This window comes from Aquila chrysaetos, chromosome 17 (assembly GCF_900496995.4).
Source record: "Aquila chrysaetos chrysaetos chromosome 17, bAquChr1.4, whole genome shotgun sequence".
Taxonomy (NCBI): domain Eukaryota; kingdom Metazoa; phylum Chordata; class Aves; order Accipitriformes; family Accipitridae; genus Aquila; species Aquila chrysaetos.
In genome coordinates, this window is record NC_044020.1 from 14412151 (window position 1) to 14430819 (window position 18669).

The following is an 18669-nucleotide window of genomic DNA, read 5'->3' on the forward strand; positions in this document are numbered from 1 at the left end:
TTGCTGAAATAACCATCTCATTACACACAGTAATGAAACTGTATTTTATTATAAGCAAAACCAGCTTTTATATCACCAAGAAACCAGGACCTATACACTTTTCAAAGAGCTACCCATGTAGAAACTGCTGTACTTCAAAATCAACTTGTACTTCCAATTAGAGAAAAAAGCATGGAGTGTTACAAAAAGAAACAAAACCAAACCCAAAAGTAATCAGAAAAAAGCAGACTTCATTAATTATGTAAAATCTGCCAATACCCTGGTCCTTCCAGACAATAGTCACTAGCTCCTATTCACAGTATTCCAAAATAAAAGTGACTGCTTGTTCAAACTTTCTCAATGTTTTCTGCTTACCAGTTCCAGACATGCAGTTTGGCAAAGACAATCTACTAGTCCACACAGTGTGCTCTTCAGAAGCATTTTAGCATTTCCTTCTTCCAAAAAACAAAACAACACAAAGTCACTGAGTACATATACGGCATCTTTGTGGGGGAAAAAAAGAAAGAAAAAAAAGAGGGGGGGCATCTGATGCAGTGAGAAAGCTACGTAGACAACTCATAGACAACAGCAGAAGTATATCTGAGAAGTCTGGAGAAAGGCAGGAAACCATCTTCAGTATTCTGCATTGAAAGGGTAGTCCTTGTGAGTTTTGCACCTGCAGGAAATCAAAGAGGAAAGATTATAGTATCTTTCAAACACGATACATGCAGCTGTAACCACTGCAAAGAGCTACCAAGGGAGAAGCTGAACTGTATAAAAGCAGTCAGTTTGTTTCTATTTTTTTCAGTGATGGACTACATTTGTAAGCAGAAAGATTCTCGAGTGCTTTCTCTTACTTGGGCTCTGAGCATCTCAGGCAACGCGACCTAGGTGCTTTGTAGACAACTAATTCAAGGTTTCACTGTTTACTGCCATGACCTTTTTTGCAGCCTTCCAAGAAAGATTTCATATCTGGCTTTAGGCTTCCAAGTTGCAAATCCTCATGTTACTTTTTGAATGTTCACCCACTTTCCCAACCACTAAGGGTCATGGCAGAAAGACAGAATACCACATGCAAAGTTAATCAAGAATTTGAGTCCATGTCATGCCCATTTCTCTAATATGGACAAAATAAAAATTATAAGAGCCTCCTGTTGCAATTCCAGCTACAAAAAGTTTCTTGGAGACTGAACATGACGTTTGCTTTAAGCTCATCATGATTTGGTTCATAACATGAACATCTAAAATTTTACTCTGGAAAAGTTATTTTGAGGATGACCCTTTTGGAAATTCAGTTTGCATATCCTGAATTTCCATCAAGCCTAGTATCTCTAACTACATATACTATATTATGACATACTGATAACTTAACGGCTTGGAAAAAAACCCAACACTGCCACTTACGTGCTCATTGCACAGGCTCTCCAGTTTCTATTAAAGCTGAGAATAGTTGCCATCTCCTCTTCAGTCAATTCAAAGTCAAACACCTAAGAAGAGAAACAGCTGGAAATCACCTCTTTGAACAAATCAGAGATTGTAAGCAAAAAAAAATAAATTACAAAATTAATGAACAAGTCCACAGTGTAGGGGTGCTTGTTAGAATAAAGAACTGCTTCACAAAGGAGGGAAAGCAAAAAGATGGTGCTCTGGATTTCTGAGACTCCACTAGCTGGAGTGGGGGAGGGAGGCAAGCAAGGAGAGGGAGGAATTAAAAAAAAAAAAAAAATAATCTCAAGTTGCAGTTAGATGTGCCAGTTGTTTTAAGAAGCTTGGAGAGCACTTGATGTTGCAGAATGTCTGAATCCTACATTCATGAAAGATGTACCTTTCTGTCCTATTCTAAAGGAACATCTATGAAAGACTTTCATATTCCACCTAATGCAACTCTCCTTCCAAATTACTGGTTTCAGTCAAGGACCACTGAATCAAGAGCAGCAACACGGTTTATGGACACCAGGACCATTTTCTTAATAATGCTTGCTCTACATAAGCCTTTTGTGGCATGCTACTGCACTCGGGCCCCAAGGAACCTCTGTCAGACAACTCATCCACATGACACAGAACAGGAAGCATCACATAACGTGACTGCTAAGATGATCAGCATAGTGTTTCCAAAAACTTTGTTCACTTCTGCTCTTCAACTGTAACCTTAAGTTTAGCCCTCTGTAGACTGTAGATAAACAGAGAGAAAAAGCCCAGTCCTCTTGCCCTGAGAAGGACTTCAGAAGGGTAAGAAAGGATCGCTGCTTGCTCTGCAGGGAGAAGCGATGTCAGCCCTGAACATGTCCCACACCCAGGTCACTCCTAATGACTAACCTTGAAGTTCTCCACAATGCGCTGTGGTGTTACAGACTTGGGAATCACAATCACATTTCTTTGGATGTGGAACCGAATGAGAACCTGCAAGAGGCAGAGTCAGAGGGCATGGCTTTTGTTCTATTGGCAAGCAGAGCCTGTTCCAACAGTTGTTTTCTGTAACCCCTACCATTCAGCAGAATTAACCCATTTCTGCAGAGCTGCATTTCAAATCATACCTGAATTCTAAGCAGCACTTTCTGAAGTGCAAACAGAGTAGTGCTGGAGCCCCATATAGAAGGCCTCCTCTCTCCTTTCCCATCCAGTTTAGTGATATTCAGTTCCTTTCATTCCCACCTAGACTTTTAGTAGGCTATACAAGAGTTCACTTCTCTGCAATAGGACTTGAGGTGGGAAGACTGAAACATTACAGCATCTGAAGACGGGTCAAGAAAATGTTTCTTTTTGATAGTCAAAGAGCCCTTGGAAGCATGCATTGCAGGCCACATGGTAAACAAACCTGTGCTGCTACTTAACACCACAGAATAGCACCACAGGTGACAGGGAACAAAGAGCCAGCCTGTCCTTTTCATTGTCATTAGCTGTCCTTTATGCTCTGTTACAGGAAGGGGTACCCAGTTTTCAGCACCTATGTACCTGTGCTGGTGTTTTGTTGTGCTTGGCTGCAATCTCTTTGATCTTGGGGTCATCCAGAAGGGAAGGATCCTCTGGCTTAGCCCTACATGGGGAAAAGAAAACAGTGGCAAGAAACCTCCACAGAGCCAACCTAGCAGAGATCTGTATCTGGATGAATAATTTATGGTGCACTTGTAGTCTCAAGGTTTCAAGCATAATCCATGCCAGCTCCCTTGCAAAGCACAAAGAAATCTTACCATGGTCTGTCAGGAGAGCCAAGTGGACTGTATGCTGTCACAGCAATACCTTTGGATTGACAGTACTTGATCAGCTTCTCCTGGGTAAGGTATGGGTGACATTCAATCTGCCAACATAAGAGTACAGAGATTAACAATGATTTAACAGCTTTAATATGTTCCGGGGATTAGTTTTTAATCACATTAAAGGCTGATTTTTGTTCTAACTTATAGTCTTTGTGGGATATTATACAGCCTTTGTTTTCTGTATGCCCCCACCCCTTTTCTACTCTTTGTAGTAGTTCTCCTTGCAGTGAAAGGTCCAAGGACTGTAATGCCACTCCTTAAAACTTTGCTGATTCATATGAACTCCAACATACAGGATGACCAGCCACTAACTGCTTAAATGGGACAGTTCAGTAAAATGCACACAAAAGAACTGTAAAGTCGTAATAATAGGATAACAGACCAGTAAGTACAAGGTTCTCTTTTCATCCCTAATTAAACATGCCATAATGTAGTGGTGGTTTTTTGTTTTTTTTTTTTTCCCCAACTACCATATTAACTTCAACACCGCTATTGTTTCATTCATTTTTATTTGCTTTGTGTCAATACTCACACTGAATACCTTCAGTCTGCAAATAGTGAGAATGGCTAACTGCTACAGATTTTAGGCCTTCAGCTTACTGTCCACTATAGGCTTTTTATAAAGGCATGCATACTTACCATGAATTTCCCTAAGAATATCTACATTACAGAAAACAGACTCCTTAACAGAGGAACTGTATTCTGCAAGCTAATGCACAGATATGCAGTATGTAATGGGAAGTATTCATGTGTCAAAAGGCAATCAATGAAAATGAATATTTGATACTTTGCACAGAGGGACTTTCAGGATAATTCCACACCAGGGAGCACTACTTCTCTTTCAGTAGGCAACACCAAAAACCTCTTGACTACACTGTCATTCAAACCTTCTGCAGCCTGCTGCTGCATTCTGAGTGAAGTCCCTGGAAACTTGTGCTACTGGCAGGTGGAGCAAGAGTGTGCAAAACATGGGATCAGTTTACAGCCTCGAGTGCTTTATTTGTGGTCCTAGTTGCCTGCTGTTACCAGAAACTTGCATGGCCATTTCCCTTCTAGGGCATGTTGGAATATTAGACAACAGGACACATAACTCAGTTTTGGAGACAAATTATACAGATTTATTTTGCTTCAACAGCTCTAGAAACACAGTTACTCAGGAGTAACAGAGCACCTGGTTATTTTCTCAACTATTCAATAGGTAGGATTTATGCAATATAAGCAAGGCAAAGTCATCCTCACCTGTCCACTGGCACTCAAGTTGAAAAACTTCTGAGCTATATTATCTAGTCTTATGTTTGGACCAGGATGAAAAGCCTATAATGTACATTTAAACAAGTATCTTAAGCTACTGCAATCCACACTGTGTGATAATGATCAAGCACAGTACTTACTGAACTAAGTACTAGTATCATTGTAATATAATTACTACCTTGCCAAATTATTTTCTCACCACAAATGAAACCAATGTGCCTACAGACTGCATTAAAATTAAGAATGGGAATGACACCAAATACAGGTGATTACTGGATTACATGTGAAACGTCTGCACAGAGAAAGTGTTTGCAGGAAGCACTATCACCATTAGGTCAACTGGTAAGTGCAAACAACAGACAAGCTTTCAGGCTTGCAAACATTTCTTCAGAAGCAGTATGTTTTGAAGGACAGGGACCAAAGACCCATTGCTCCGAGCTTAACTTGATTACAGTAATCAGAGAGCTTGAGAACATTTGCAAGTGTGAGAGTTGTAAGGTCAGTGACCTCTATGCAAGAGACCACAGTCATTATCAACTACAGTGATAGTGGCAATAAGGTGTGGCAGATGTTGAAAGGTATCATAAGACTAAGTACCCTAAAAGTATATTGGGACTGATAATGAAAATACACAGTAGAGAGTTGTTAATTTTGCACTTGTCAGAATGTTTCAGCTTTATGTTGAACAGACGCCCAGAGAACGATCTTACTAGCTTTCTGAAAAAAGGTGTTAAAGTCCCTTTTCAGTACATATGCTCAAGCTAACACAATAAATTAACCAGGTCTTGTAATCATGAATCATTAACTGAGACTGCAGTCCTTCAAATGCTATAGCAATCAAGGACAAGTCTAGATAGACTCCCACAGGGGGCTATCCTGGGACCTGTTCTCTTCCACAACTTGTGCCAGGCTATAACCTTGTCAAGTTTGCAGGTGATGCCAAATTGGGGGAGGACCAGTCAATACACTCAAGGGCAGGGCTGCCACTTCAGAGGGACCCACTCAGGCAGGAAGAACAGGCCAACAAAAGCCTTATGAAATTCAACAAGGCTGCACGCAAAGCCCTGTACCTGGGAAGGAAAAGCCCCTGGCAATAACACAGGCTGGAGCCTGACTACCTGCAAAGCAACTATGCTAGAAATGACCTGTGGGCCATAGTAGGCTGAGCTGCACATGAGCCAGTAGTGAGCCCTGGCAGCAGGAATACAGCCAGTAAATTGAGGGAAGTGATCATCTGCCTCTGCTCAACACAGTATTATTAAGGTGGTCTGACAAGTGCTCAGTTTTCCCGCTTCCCAGCCCCCTCAGTAGAATAAAGACTGACAGACTGTCATGAATTCAGCAGAGGGCCACCAGGACGGCTGGGGGCTGGAGAACCTGCTGTATTGGGAAATGTTGAGGGAGCTGGGCTTGTTCAGCTTGGAGAAGGGAAGGCTTCAGGTCTCCTAGCAGCAGTTTTAATACATAAAAGAAGGTCATCCAAAGACAAGCCAAGCTCTTCAGTGGTGCACGGTGGGAGGACAAGAGGCAACAGACATGAGTTGAAACAAGAGAGGTTGAGACCAGATATAAGACGACTCCCTCCCTCCCCCATACACCCAAGGCAGGGGTGTCAGGCAATGGAGCACACTGCCTAGAGAGGCTGTGCAGTCTCCATCCTTGCAGGTTTTCAAGATGGATAAAGCCCTGGGCAACCTGGTCTGATCTCACAGCTGTGCTGCTCTGAGCTGTGAATTACAGCAGATTATCTCCCAAGGTCCCCTACCACCTTTATTTTCCTAATATTTTATTCAAGTGCTGTCTATATACCCGGACACTTCTACTCTATGGCCTACCTCGCAACTCCATTTGCTCTGTCCTCCTAATCCTCATTAAGTCTGTAAACAGTCCATAAAGCATGTTCCTGTTCAGTTCCCTCAGTCATCAGCAACAGGAACTGGCCTCTCCACAGAAGAGTTGAAAAACAGTCATCCAATTCTCTGTTAGGTCCTCATATATATCCTAAGTTTTACTTCAAGTAAGTTTTTAAATATCATGTGAGTTCCTGCTGCCACCGCTCCCCCCCCCCCCCCCCAAAAAAAAAAAAAAAAAGATTCTGGAGCTGCTTCTTGCCAGATTCCCAAGCAGTAGTGCAGAAGTCCATAAAAAAAAAAACCAGCACCTTGTGCATCAAGAAGCAGTTAAAGGGTGGGATTGAGAGAACATGCTGTGTCTACTCTATTCTCTTTCTATAATCTCATTTCATAAGAGCTTAGTAATTCTATAAAAAAAAAAACAACAAAAAACCAAAAACAAGAAACAAAAAACCAAAAAGCAACACCACTCAGACATTTGCCTGCTGTCACTTTGCAGCTTACCTGGTTATTTGCAGGCTTGTACTTCAGTCCTGGCTTGTTCAAGATTCTTTCAATCTGTTCATGGTTAAAGTTGGAGATTCCAATGGCTTTTACCAGACCAGCATCCACCAGCTCTTCCATGGCCTAACAAAGAAGCAAAAAGCCAGCATGCAGTATACGTGAGAGGGCATGAAGAACATGTTCTTCCCAACATGGCTTATTTTCTTCATGAGAAGCACAAAAGCATTTAGATTTTCAGAGTTCAAGTTTGAGGAAAAAAAGCAGAGCACTAGTATATTTGTGCCATGTCCCAAAGCTCAAAGACTCATTCTCTGAGACTGTGGAAATTCACAGCAAGTTGGAAGTGGAAAATAATGATACCCAACAATCCACTATTGTACCAGCGAGTCCTTCCAAGTAATTCTACATACATAAGACAATTTAGACTCCTGAAGGTAATGAAAACATGGAAGAGATTGCTAGGAACAGAAGACAGGATTCTCCTGCTGTGACTAAACTTACCTCCCATGTATGTAGAATATCTGTGTTGCTGGGTATAGACATGCCTTTGTCATCTGTGGGAAACAGCTCCTCTCCTGCCTGTCAGTGACAAAGAAAATGCTTGAAACACTCTTTGGTGGGAAGTGAGGTTAACACCAGCTGAAGACCATGATAGTACAGACTCCTACTGCAGGACATACTAATATTTATTAGCTACATATGTGTTAGATAATACTAATACTCATTATCTACATTCTTCAGTCTTTTCTTTTCCTTTCCCATGGGATTATAGCATTTTTGCCCCCAGCCCTCCCAATAAAGACAGGTACTTCTGCTGGACACAATGTCCTCTGGCTCATCAAAATACATATGGCAAAACATAACTCTCCACTTGTAGAATTATAGCCAGTTTACAAGTTTACTTTCTGTATTACATTATGTCCATGTAAGAACTGTGTATTTTTGAAGTGTTTTATTAAAATGTGTAATAAGGGCCCACTTAGGACCTGGAACATGTTCAGTCTATATTGGACCAGATCTGCTGACAGGTCTTTCATGGGAAGACTCATTATTTAAGTTGCTGGCATAGGGAATGTTAAAACAGCCTATGTCCCAGTTAGGGCTACATGCCAGGTATCACCTTCATTCAAAACCAGTTGTTTTCTACTGATACATTATTATACCACAACACATTTTCACTTTGATAGCTCTGCCCCTATTAAACTAATTTTAAAAATACAGATGTTATGAAAAACAGTTGATCTCAGAATCAACAAGTAGAAAGAAGACTTTGAAGAGGCTCTAACAGAAAGACTAAGTTTAGAAATATTCAAACGGAGATACCAGTTCCTTTGCATGCAGTCAGTAAAAGAGTTAGGAACTAAAAAAGTTTCACCTTTTGAAATCCAAGGTCTGTGGAACACTAAGGCTCCTACAGCAAAGGTCAGTTCAATCTGTACTGTATTAAAGGACTCAGTGATTAAAGTCAGAAATGGAAGACAGAAACATTCTCTTGTTCTGTGATTCTGTAACATGCAGAGGAAAGAATTTCTGTCAGGCAGCAAAGCACAGCCCTCATTCCCACAGCGGGGGAACCACATCATTGTCAGTTGAGCATACTTTGGATTTGTAAAAAACAACACATAGGCAATAAAAGGAGAGCAATATAACTTACACTTGCAGCAGGGCAACCTGCCCCTAGTTCAAGGTCTACCTCTTCCATGATCAGAAGGGCAGAGGATGCTGTGCAAGCAGAAATCTCAGAGGTAGGGATCAAGAGCCTGGCTCACATGGCCAGAGTAAAGCTGAGCACCAGAGCAGTGCTGGTACACAGCAGACACATGATGATCTGCATCAGCTGGAGCAATTACTGGGCTGTAAAGCCATATAGCTCTTCAAAACTGCCAGTCACAACAGACAAAGCCAAAGGCATTGTTGTTACTGTACCTTAAAACCAAGAGGCCAGTGGATGAGGTAGAGATCCAGGTAATCCAGTTTCAGGGCAGCAAGAGTCTTCTGGCAGGCTCCCTTCACCAGAGGCTTGTCATGAAACGTACACCATAGCTAGAGACAAAAAGCCAAGGCACGCCATGACTTCCTAGGTTAAAGCTCCTGGAACCCTTCTGTTCCATGTTCAGAAGGGTGCCTGTCCCCTTCAGAAGGTGATGTGAAACTAGGTCATCCTACTGATCTTCAAATGGGGCTTGGTTTGTGAGCGGGACTGGCCTGTGATACTGAGGGCAATATGTGCAGTGGCCACACACATGACTGAACGGTATCATGGCAGACAGTAGTCTGGTTTCATTAATTAAGACTTTATTTAAAACCCACCTACTACAAGTTCAGATATTGCATGAAAGAGGACAGCATAATTTCATGCCAGGAAAAGTTTAAAGCATCACCCATATCAGTGGTACATACCCTGCATAATTCTCCATAAAGGATGAGGCAAAATAGGAAGCTTGTCTCAGGATTGGCCTAAGTGATGTTCTGAATTGTTCCATGCTGCACCACAGAGTAGGGAAAGTAAAGAACTGGGGGCTTACTACGAAAAAACACGTCTCCTAGGATCTTATACCACCAGATCCATACCTTACTGACAACAAAGAGGTCCTCTCGTTTCACAATGCCTTCCTTGATTTTCTGCTGGATCCCATCCCCAACTTCATTTTCATTCTGGTACACATAGGCACAATCAAAGTGGCGGTAGCCAGCATCAATAGCTGCCATCACTGCAGCTGTCACTTTCCCTGGTGGGGACTGAAAAAATAATACCCAAGAAACTCTACTCAATATATATTGAACACATTTTTCCTAGCAAGATAAAATCAAGAAAGCCACCCCACCCAAAGCAATCCCCCAATTAAAATAAAGCAAAAAACAACAACAGCATCAAAAAGACCCCTAGCTCTCCCTGCAGCTTTCTTGGGTCTGTACACTCCTCAGGCAGAGGCAGCTGAGCTTCCAGCCAGCCTCCAGCCGTTCCTCTGCACCCCCACTCCCAGGCAGGGCTCCAGAGCGCCTTTGCAGAGCTGAGGCCCCAACACCAGGACAGCTCTCCAGAGCCGGGCCACGGCCTCCTCGCTTCCCCACGCCGCTCCGAGGAGGAGAAGCCCTCCAGCCAGCGGCGCTCGGCCCAGCAGAGGGGCCTCGGCCCAGGCCCCGGCGACCCGCGCCCCCGGGCAGAGCCCCACGGCGGCGCAGGAGCTCGCCCAGGCCGCTGCCAGGGGCCGGCGGGCAGGGAGGGACCCTCGGTGCCGAGCGCCGCAGCGGCGCGGCCCTACCCAGCGCGGGACCCCGCCCGGGGCGTCGGTGGCACCGGCAGCGCGGCGCCCGGGGTGGCGGTGGGGACGGGCCCCGAGCCGGGTCGAGCCCCGACGCCGGCGGCCGCGGCTGCGCCCGCCCGGGCCGCCCCCGGCCGCATTCCCTCTCTCCCCGCGCTTTCCTGAAAGTTTCCCCTTCCCGCAGGTTTTTTTTACGCAGGGCCAGGGCCGGCCCTGGGCTGGGCGCAGCCGTCCTCCCGCCGCCAGCGAGAGTGGAGGGGACACACACGGCCGCAAGCCCCGTTACCTTCCACGTGCCCAGCCCCAGGATGGGCATCTTGGCCCCGGTGTTCAGCTGCACGTAGGTCGCCATAGCCCCGCACGCCGCCCAGGAGCACCACCACGGCGGTGGCTGCCGACCCAGCGCCTTTAATAGCGGCCGGGCCCGCCCCGCCCCGGCGCGGCGCGGAGGTGGGGGGATGGCGGGGCGGTGCCGGCGCTGTCTCCCGGACCGCCGCTGCGGGGCCCGGGCCCTGTACGGCCCACGGCGGGGGTCCGGGGCGGCAGCTGAGGGCAGACGGAGGCCGCGGAGGCCGCGCCTGCGAGCCCCGGCGCCGGGGTGAGCGCCACGCAGCCGGCCGGGTTGTGTCAGGAGGTGCTTAAACCGGGGCTGCGCTAACTTCACGGGAGGGGCGTTCAGTAGGGCTCCCCGGCGGGTAGCCCTCCCGCAGCACCTCGGTCCCTGGATGTCACACCTCAGCCGTCGCCGGGGTGGGGGTGACAGAGGGGACGTGAGACAGCGGCGTCTCCCTGCGCCCTAAGAGCTGTTCGCGGGTTGCGTGCCTCAGGCCGAGGGAGGGCTGAGCCCCTTGCTGGAGCAGCACGTCCCCACGACAGGGATGGTGGCCTGGGCTGGTCCCCCTTGCCGGGGCCTTCTGACCCTGCTGTGCTGATACAGTGAGACGGGCTAGAGAAACCTCGGTGTGGCTGGCTTGTGAGAGTGGGGAGAACCTGTTTCCTGCTCCAGATGGGACAAATGCAGCTTTCACTTCAAGGGAGAGTGAGCTGTGGCTTAGGAGTATGTTAGGATAAAGTCAGTTTAAAAACAGAACTTTATTTTGCATGTTGGGAGAGGTTCTTTAAAGTGTTTTGAATGTTGCAGAAGAGAAACAGTGACTTTTTAATGAGTGACATAATGATCAAATTGTCCCTCTGTCTTTAGGGAGGTGCTGAGGGCATTTCAGAATAAAATGCATGATTGTAATCATACATGGTAGGTAGCCAGTAATCTCACATCAGAAACTGGCTTTGAAATTTTTGCAGACAAGCGTACGCTGTTCTGCTGAAGAGGTTGCAGCGCAGTGGAAAAAACCAGACTTGCCCGGGAGGCTTTGCTGCTTCCTCAGACGTGGAGAGTTTCTTCAGGTGTGAGTGTTTGCTCTGGGTGCCTCTCCCACAGCAAAGGCCCCTGCTCTCTACAGCCTGGTATTTTTTGCTCCATTTAACTAAGGGCAGGCAAGGTAATTGGTTTTCCTCTTTAATGTTCCTCCTGTTTTGTGTCAGCACCATCAGCCATCTCCGGCAGGATGCAATGTGTTTTCACATGTGTTTTCACTTGGATCATGAAACCGTTATATAACTTGGTGCTTATCTCTTACCTCTTGGGTTTGGTTTTCCCTGGTGGTTTCTAGTCAGAGAGATGCCTCCATCTCATCACAAGAGGCTTCAGGGAGAAGTTCTGTATTTTGTTTTTGCTGTTTGCTCTTGCGAGTGGGAGACTTTCCCCTCACTGCTGTAAGGCAGGTCAGCTTTCTGCTGTTTATCTCTCCCCAAGGCCTGGCGGGGGCCATCACATGGTGGCAGGGCCTTGGGGGAAGAAGTACTGCGTGTGTCACCAGGTGACAGCTAGCCTGGTAAATCTTGTGCGCTGTGTCCTTGATAACATGGCCAGCTGTTTCTTTACAGTGAGTGCTGGCGATGAGGAACTGTGCGGGGGAGGAGGAGGATTGTTCTTTTTTTTTTTCTTGATCCGCATGAGAGGTTTTGCCCTGAAACAGGATGCTTAGTGTCATGAGTTGTTTGGTTTGTTTTGCTGACGTCGCATTTAGTAACTGCAATTTCACCACAAGTTGTGACTTTGGAGACCAGCAGTGTTTGGTATCTGAGAAGAACAGGGCCCAGAATAATGGCAGTGGGTATGTCCTTGTGGAGGCAGTCTTTACCGGCAGAGACCCTGTGGCCTGCTGAAAAAGCACAAAGGCGCTTTTTTTTTTTTTTTTTTTTTTTTTTTTGAGGAGGTGACCGAGTTGCAAGGTGTGGTCATCTCTATTCGTAAGGGGGAGAGCCGCAGGGGTCTGCAGCTTTAGGGCTACCGACAGATACAGGCATAGCTTAAACCAGTGTTCTGAGGTGAGGGCATGCGGGTTTCAAGCTCGAATCCTTGTGAAGGGCAGCAGGAACTTCTGCCTTGCTTGGAGCCTTTAAAAGGGGAGGTTTATCTTGCTCCGTGGGGTGCTCCAGTTCACCCTCTGGGTGCCAGCAGGCAGACTTGAGGGCCTTGGCTGAAGTTGACTGTAGAAGACCTCGGCCTCTTTTTCGCTCCGAGCTCAAATCAAGCCAGGAGCGTATCTTGGTGGATCTCCCATCTTCTCAGAGTTGATGAGGCTTTTTGTTTTCGCACTAGTATTTGTCCGTTAATCCCCTCTGCTTCAAAACCACACCCCAGGTACAGCCAAGCGCTGAGGAAGCGCTCCCGCTGCCCGTGGCGGTTACTGGGTGGGAAGGGCAGGTTTAGCCCTGCGGGGGGGGGGAGACCTGGGCAGGAGGAAACCGCCAACTGCCCCAGGCCGGTCAGAACCGCTTCTGGCCGGCTCTGAAACCGGTGCTGCCACCCGGGGTGATGGGAAGAGCCCGCGTGGCCCCCCCCCAGTCCCCCAGCCAGGGGAGAAGGAGCGCAGCACCTCACCCTGAAGGGGCTGGCTGCTGAGGGGCCTGTGGCCTGGGCCACCCCCGCCGGGCAGCGGCAGCCGTGGGGACAGCAGCCTGCCCACCCGGCAGCACCGAGGCACGATAGGCAGGACTGAGCGGTAAAGGGAAGCATCAGGCACCCAGCCCCACCCTCCGAGCCACCCTCACCTTGGGGGGCATTGGGATGGACTGGGTGTAATCTGTGGTGAAAATGGGGGAAGCGGAGAGGGGGACAGAGGGCATTGGTGTTTGGCTTAGAGGCTGGGGAAGGTGGAGAAAGGTGTTTACTGTTTTGTTCTTCTGTGTTCTTTTTTGCCCCCTCAGTGCCTGAATCGGTGAAATGAAGTCTGTCTTAACTGGCGATAAATCAGCTTAGATTGCCCTGAGATGAGACTGTTTTGCCTGGGACGGTAGCTGTTCGATAATGTGTGTGACACCCAGCCCTGTCACGGCCTGGAACTGGAGTAATGAGAAGGACTCTGGAAGAAGCCATGATCCTGGTCCTGGGAATATGTGGTGGTGGAAGTGGCGCAGCCAGTGTGTGTCCAGGGGTGAGTGCAGACAGTGTATGAACAGCTGCAGAAAGGAGGGACCTGGGGACACCATTGCTGGGTGGGAAGGTGATTGGGAAGAGATAGACAGGTGCTTCATCCAAGCCCGTGCCCCAGTGGCCTGGTGTAGTGGTGTCTCCACATGTAGGTTCCAAATGCACAGGTCGAGGAGCTGCAGAGGTGCTGGCTGTGAAACATGGGGAGGAAGGCATGCTGCTGTGATGCGGCTCTGTGCTGGGGCTTGCCATGTGCTGCAAATGGGGCTTCAGAGAGACCAGGACTGCTTAGCAGACCGGGGGAGCCAGGCTGATGATTTTTGTTGGAGTAATGTGCATTAACAAGTGCTCAGGGTGAAGGAGAGGCCCTTGGTCAGAAGTGAGCACTAGTGCTGAATTGGCCGGATGGAAAGCTGCGTGCCAGGTAGGCCAAGCTGCAGTTGCAGGAGCAGCAAGTTATCTTAAAGTGATTACCTCAGAGGGGGACCCTGGCACCTCTGAGGGGAAACAGAGGACTGATGGTAAAGTAAAAACAAAGCCCTTTCAGGCAGCCTGAGTTGCAAGGTTAAGTAGATCTGTGGAGATGGGAGTGCTGCTCCCCAGAGTGTGAGCGCTCTCTTGACAGTCCTTTGTTCAGAATTAAACTACAGAAATGCTAAACACTTGCAGCAACTGGTGTCCCTGCAGTGGCTGTGGCAGTGCTGGGAAGCCAGAGCAAATGGGATACAGCTTTTGTCTTGGAAGAGCAGAGTTCTGGGGTGTTTGAGCTCTATGCTGCTTGCAAGCACTGCCCTGCACAAGAGAGGAAGGCTTTAGGATCTGCTAGTGAAGGGCTGTGTGGAGCAATGGCCCGATCCTGCTGAACCCACAGCTGAGACACACCCACAGAGGGACTGGGAAGAAGCAGGTAATCGACTGCCGTTGCTTGGACTGCTGGATTGTGTTTACAGGCAAGGAGGAAGGGACCCTGAAAAAGTGGAGATCACTGATGCCGTGGCCTGAAAGCTTCAGGGTCTGAGCACAGTAACTACTGCCCCTCTGGTATCACCTGATAAGCTGGTGGGGTGTCAAGGAGTGACTTAAGTGTATTGTACTGGAGAGAGCATCCCAGAAGACAGGCAGGAGATTAGCGGCATGGCCAAGGATAATGCTGGGAGTCCAGTAGTATGGTTGACCTTGGAAAAAGTTTTAGAAGGGGTTGGAAAGTATATGTTAAGATTGTTGCAGTGTTGATCCTGATAATTTTATCTGCTGGGGGAGGGGTGGGTTTGTGATCTGTGTTACGTTCACATTGGTGAGATGTTAACTACACTAGTCTGGTCTGCTGGGACAAGGGATGGAGTTTATAATGAATATACATTACGATTGTGATGATGTTAAAGGTACAGTTTATATAAGGGTGAAACAATTCTTAATATATTTTTCAATAAGGTGAAGGGTGGAATGTAAAGGACAGAAATTGCAGGGGATGTCAGGGGATGGCAGTGGTGACCTGTGTGGAGACCATGAACTGCTCAGTGCCAGCCAGAACCAGCTACCTCCGACACCAATGTAAACACTATATCATGCCAAAATTTAAACCCACAGTGCCCTGGCTCAGACACACTGTTGGAAATACAGGTGCACAATTTGAAAGAGATCCATGCTGAAAGGGCTTACTTCTGAGGGGACTGCAGCTGGTGGATGAGCCATGCTGGAGCAAGGAAACCCCTGAAGGCACTGTGGCCACTGGGTGACCTATGCTGGAGAAGGTATACCACTGAAAAGACAGCAGTCTAAACCTTTGGCTCTCCCTGCACCACAGCAAACATTGTACCTTTACTGTTCAATAAAAATGGGTATTTGGTCTCAGCAGAGCTGTTTCACCTCAGCCTGGGGATTGCTGAGGGTTTTATGGGTTGCTTCCTTCAGGAAGCTGCAAAACTTCTTGGATTCTTGGATTATGTGTTCATGAATTGGAAGTGGAAATTTTGGGAAGAAGGTCCTAAGGTGCCTCTTTTCTTGAACAGAGTTTTTACTGTTTTCCCATGAAACCCAGTATGCAACTTTATGATTATGTGTTTGGTCACCTGCCCAGTAGGAGGAAACAGAAAGGTGACAGCCACAAAAGCAAATACTTCCTCATCTCACTTCGTGGTGGTGTTAAAGGAGCCTTGATTGTTCTGATGGCTTGAATTTGGGCATCAGGTGGAAAGGAGGTTTGGGGATCAGTTCCTTGAGACCTACTCTGCATGTCCCCTGTGCCAGATATGCTCCAGAGTGGGTGTCCGTGCGTGTAGGGGTGTGTGGGGAACTGAGGTGTCCAGCTCTGCTGTCACTGGGACTTGTGTCTCTGCACCATGCCTTCTGGGGCTGGGATCTGCCAGAGGCAGAGAGGCCACAGGGGTTGGTGGGCTCAGACCCAGCCGCTCCCCCATGGGGGGGAGCAAGCCCCTGATACTGCAGGGCTGTGGGAGGGCTTGGGACCCCCAGCTGCAGCCCTGGGGCTGTGGGGCCAGGGCGGTGGTGGGAGGGGGTGGCTGGGCTGAAGGGGGCTGCTGGAGGAGGTGGTTGTAACCAGATGGGCCATCGTACCTGAGCACCTGTCCTGGGCTGGGTGCCCTGGGCTCAGAGCGTTTGGTGCCGCCAGGGAATTGGCCGTCGAAGCAGGGCCGGCGGGAGGCCGGCAGTTTGGGCGCAGCGCCGAGGGGCTGAGCCTGCCCTGCGGGGAGGCAGACACCCAGGTCGTGTGGCGTCTGAAATGCCCCCCAGCACTGCTGGGGGCTGGTGGCCAGCGAGGAGGGCGCAAGGTGGGTCTCCTCTGAGGGCTGGCTGCCCTCTGGTGCCCGGAAGGGGAAAGTGCCGAGTGGCTTTGCTCTCCCAGGGAGGATTCGTGTCCCCAAGGTGCAGGTGACTGCGGGCGAGCCGTGCATACTTCACCTTTGTTCACAGGCGAGAGGGTGCATGAAGTCTAGAGAACCTAAAAAGAGCAAGTCAGGTCTGAACCAAGGGCAGCTCCCACCATGGGTGTAATGGATCATGCTGAAGGCTACTGTCTTGTTCAGCCCAAATCTCCCTCGGCAGTGATGGGAGCTTAGAAGTTGGCTGGCCCTAAGGTGGGTACCTAAAGTTAGAGGAGATGATTCCCCAGTAGAGACACTTCAGCAGCTGCCTGTGACTTAAGAGAAAAGGCCAAGGACAGCTGTGCAGAGTGCATCTGAAATACAAAGCACATCTTAAAAACAGAACAGCAAGTAAATTCTCATTTCTTTTGTTTGGCTGCAGTAGGTTAACATCTATTAGTTCTGTACAGAAGCACTAAAAATACTTGTACTGCATTCCTCTGCCACATTTTTTTTCTGTCCCGGGGGTTGTATATTACCATCTTTTGGAAGTTTTAGTCTGAGAAAAATTTAACAGTTTTATCTGCAAAAAGCAGCATATCAAACTCAAAAATAACAGAGCTAGAAAAGAACAAACTCAGTTCCTAAAGTCAAATAGTATTGGGGGTCCAGCATCCTGTCTCACTTCTAACTATAATGTCTACACAGGAGCATAAACACTCACACTTTCAAAGCAAAAGATCTTTTTGGTCAGGCAGGAATCTTTTATTTTCATTGTTGCATTTAAAGATCAGTTTTCTCAAATATAGGCACTTGAATTAAATGGCAGGTGCAAGTTCTGAGTTTTTTGTTTGGGGTTTGGTTTTTTTTTTTTTTGCTTGTTAACAATTTTCCATATAAGGATAGAATTTTACAATTAGCAGTAATTTGAAGCACATGTTGAAATTGTATTGTATCCAAAAATCCACCACGCTGTTGTATTCTGACACATAGGAGAAAGCTTGTATAAAGATACTGCCAAGCATGCACCTGTATGTTTTCTGCATATGGATTTTTTTTCTTTTTTTAAGAAAGGGATTAAGTATTTAAAAAAAACCCCAAACCACACAAACCCTTTCTCAGTTAGTTCTGGCATGGTGAAACTCCTGGTTGTCTCACTCATCCTAAGGAAGTTAGTCTTTAGTTCACATTTCTCAGAGATTTTTCTCCAGTGCTCACAACTGCTGAATATCCTCCTTAGCCTGTTGTGTTGATGCAAAATAAAGTATAAATGTGAATGTGTAGTTCAAAGTCTCTCCCTGTTTTCTCCTTAATTCCACATTTTGGCAGAGAATTATGAAAGCTCACATTTTATTCTTTAGAACAATTTTACTGTATCCTTCTTTCAAAAAAGAAACAACAACAACAAAATAATCACTGAATACATATCCTGTGACTTCATTGGCTGCAAGTGGAAAGATGCAGTAAGAAAGCTAGATAAATTGATAGGAAGAATATCAGACCAAGCTCTGGAGGAGAGCAGATATGACCATCTTCAGTATTCTGCATTGGAAGGGTACTCCTTGTGAGTTTTGCACCTGAAGGGAATAAGACTTAATTTCAACCATAATTTTTTTTTTATATTAGATAAATTCTAGGGACTTATATACATATATTTTAGAATATCTTATGTCATCTCAAATTATCAGTGTACCGAGACAAACATTTGCACATTGTGTTTTTTTCCTGTTGGAATGAGAGAGAATAAGTACTAACACCACCTAAAGCTGTAATGTATCTGAGGTTCATTGTCCTGTCTCTCTCAGAACCATAACACTGAAGCCAAAAATGCAAGTTTTCTTCACACTTCATTTGAAAACAAAAGCTTCTTTCTTTTTAATCACATAAAAAGACTAAGTTCTTTTTGCATTTGTCACGGGGTAAGGGAGCACCAGGCAATGTGACACTGCTAAGCTGAATTCACCAAGTGGACTAATGGAGGAATAGCCTGTCAGGAAGAGTGTTCCAGAGGCACAGGAGTCTTGGTACATATGAGCTATGGATGTGAAAGCGATAGAAGAACAATACCTGGAAATATTCACAAGGCGTAACATTCTGTGTCCCTCATCTACTATACCAGCGAGTCAGTGTGGTCTCAACCTGGGGGAAATGCAACACACTCACCTGTCTTAGTGTCAGGCTCTGGGCAGTGGCTCAGCACTAACACCTACCATCACACCTTGTCTCCACATCATTTTGGATACCTGTGGA

General features: G+C 46.9%; 1 protein-coding gene and 1 long non-coding RNA gene across 2 annotated transcripts; one reads left to right on the forward strand and one right to left on the reverse strand.

Moving 5' to 3' along the window:
• Positions 1-30: 30 nt before the first annotated feature.
• On the reverse strand, positions 31-10576 carry LOC115352326 (aldo-keto reductase family 1 member B1-like). Its single transcript, XM_030040340.2, has 10 exons — positions 10391-10576; positions 9413-9580; positions 8768-8884; positions 7343-7420; positions 6842-6964; positions 3168-3274; positions 2932-3013; positions 2296-2379; positions 1384-1466; positions 31-655 (listed from the first exon to the last, which is right to left on the reverse strand). The coding sequence occupies exons 1-10, from the start codon at positions 10454-10456 to the stop codon at positions 613-615; spliced, it is 951 nt and encodes a 316-aa protein (XP_029896200.1). The 5' UTR covers positions 10457-10576; the 3' UTR covers positions 31-612.
• LOC115352331 lies at positions 10568-15428 on the forward strand. The gene is made up of 3 exons (XR_003927099.2): positions 10568-10702; positions 13375-13601; positions 15029-15428. It is a non-coding gene; the product is annotated as an uncharacterized LOC115352331 (long non-coding RNA).
• The last annotated feature ends 3241 nt before the right edge of the window (positions 15429-18669 follow it).

Bases quoted from the DNA above. Each gene is read 5' to 3' on its own strand.
- LOC115352326 (XM_030040340.2), bottom strand. From the start codon at position 10,456: ATGGCGACCTACGTGCAGCTGAACACCGGGGCCAAGATGCCCATCCTG. The intron at 7,421-8,767 runs GTACAGTAACAA...TGTCACTGACAG, and splicing joins ACTGGCCTCTTGGTTTTAAG to GCAGGAGAGGAGCTGTTTCC. The intron at 3,014-3,167 runs GTAAGATTTCTT...TTCCCCATGTAG, and splicing joins GGCTCTCCTGACAGACCATG to GGCTAAGCCAGAGGATCCTT.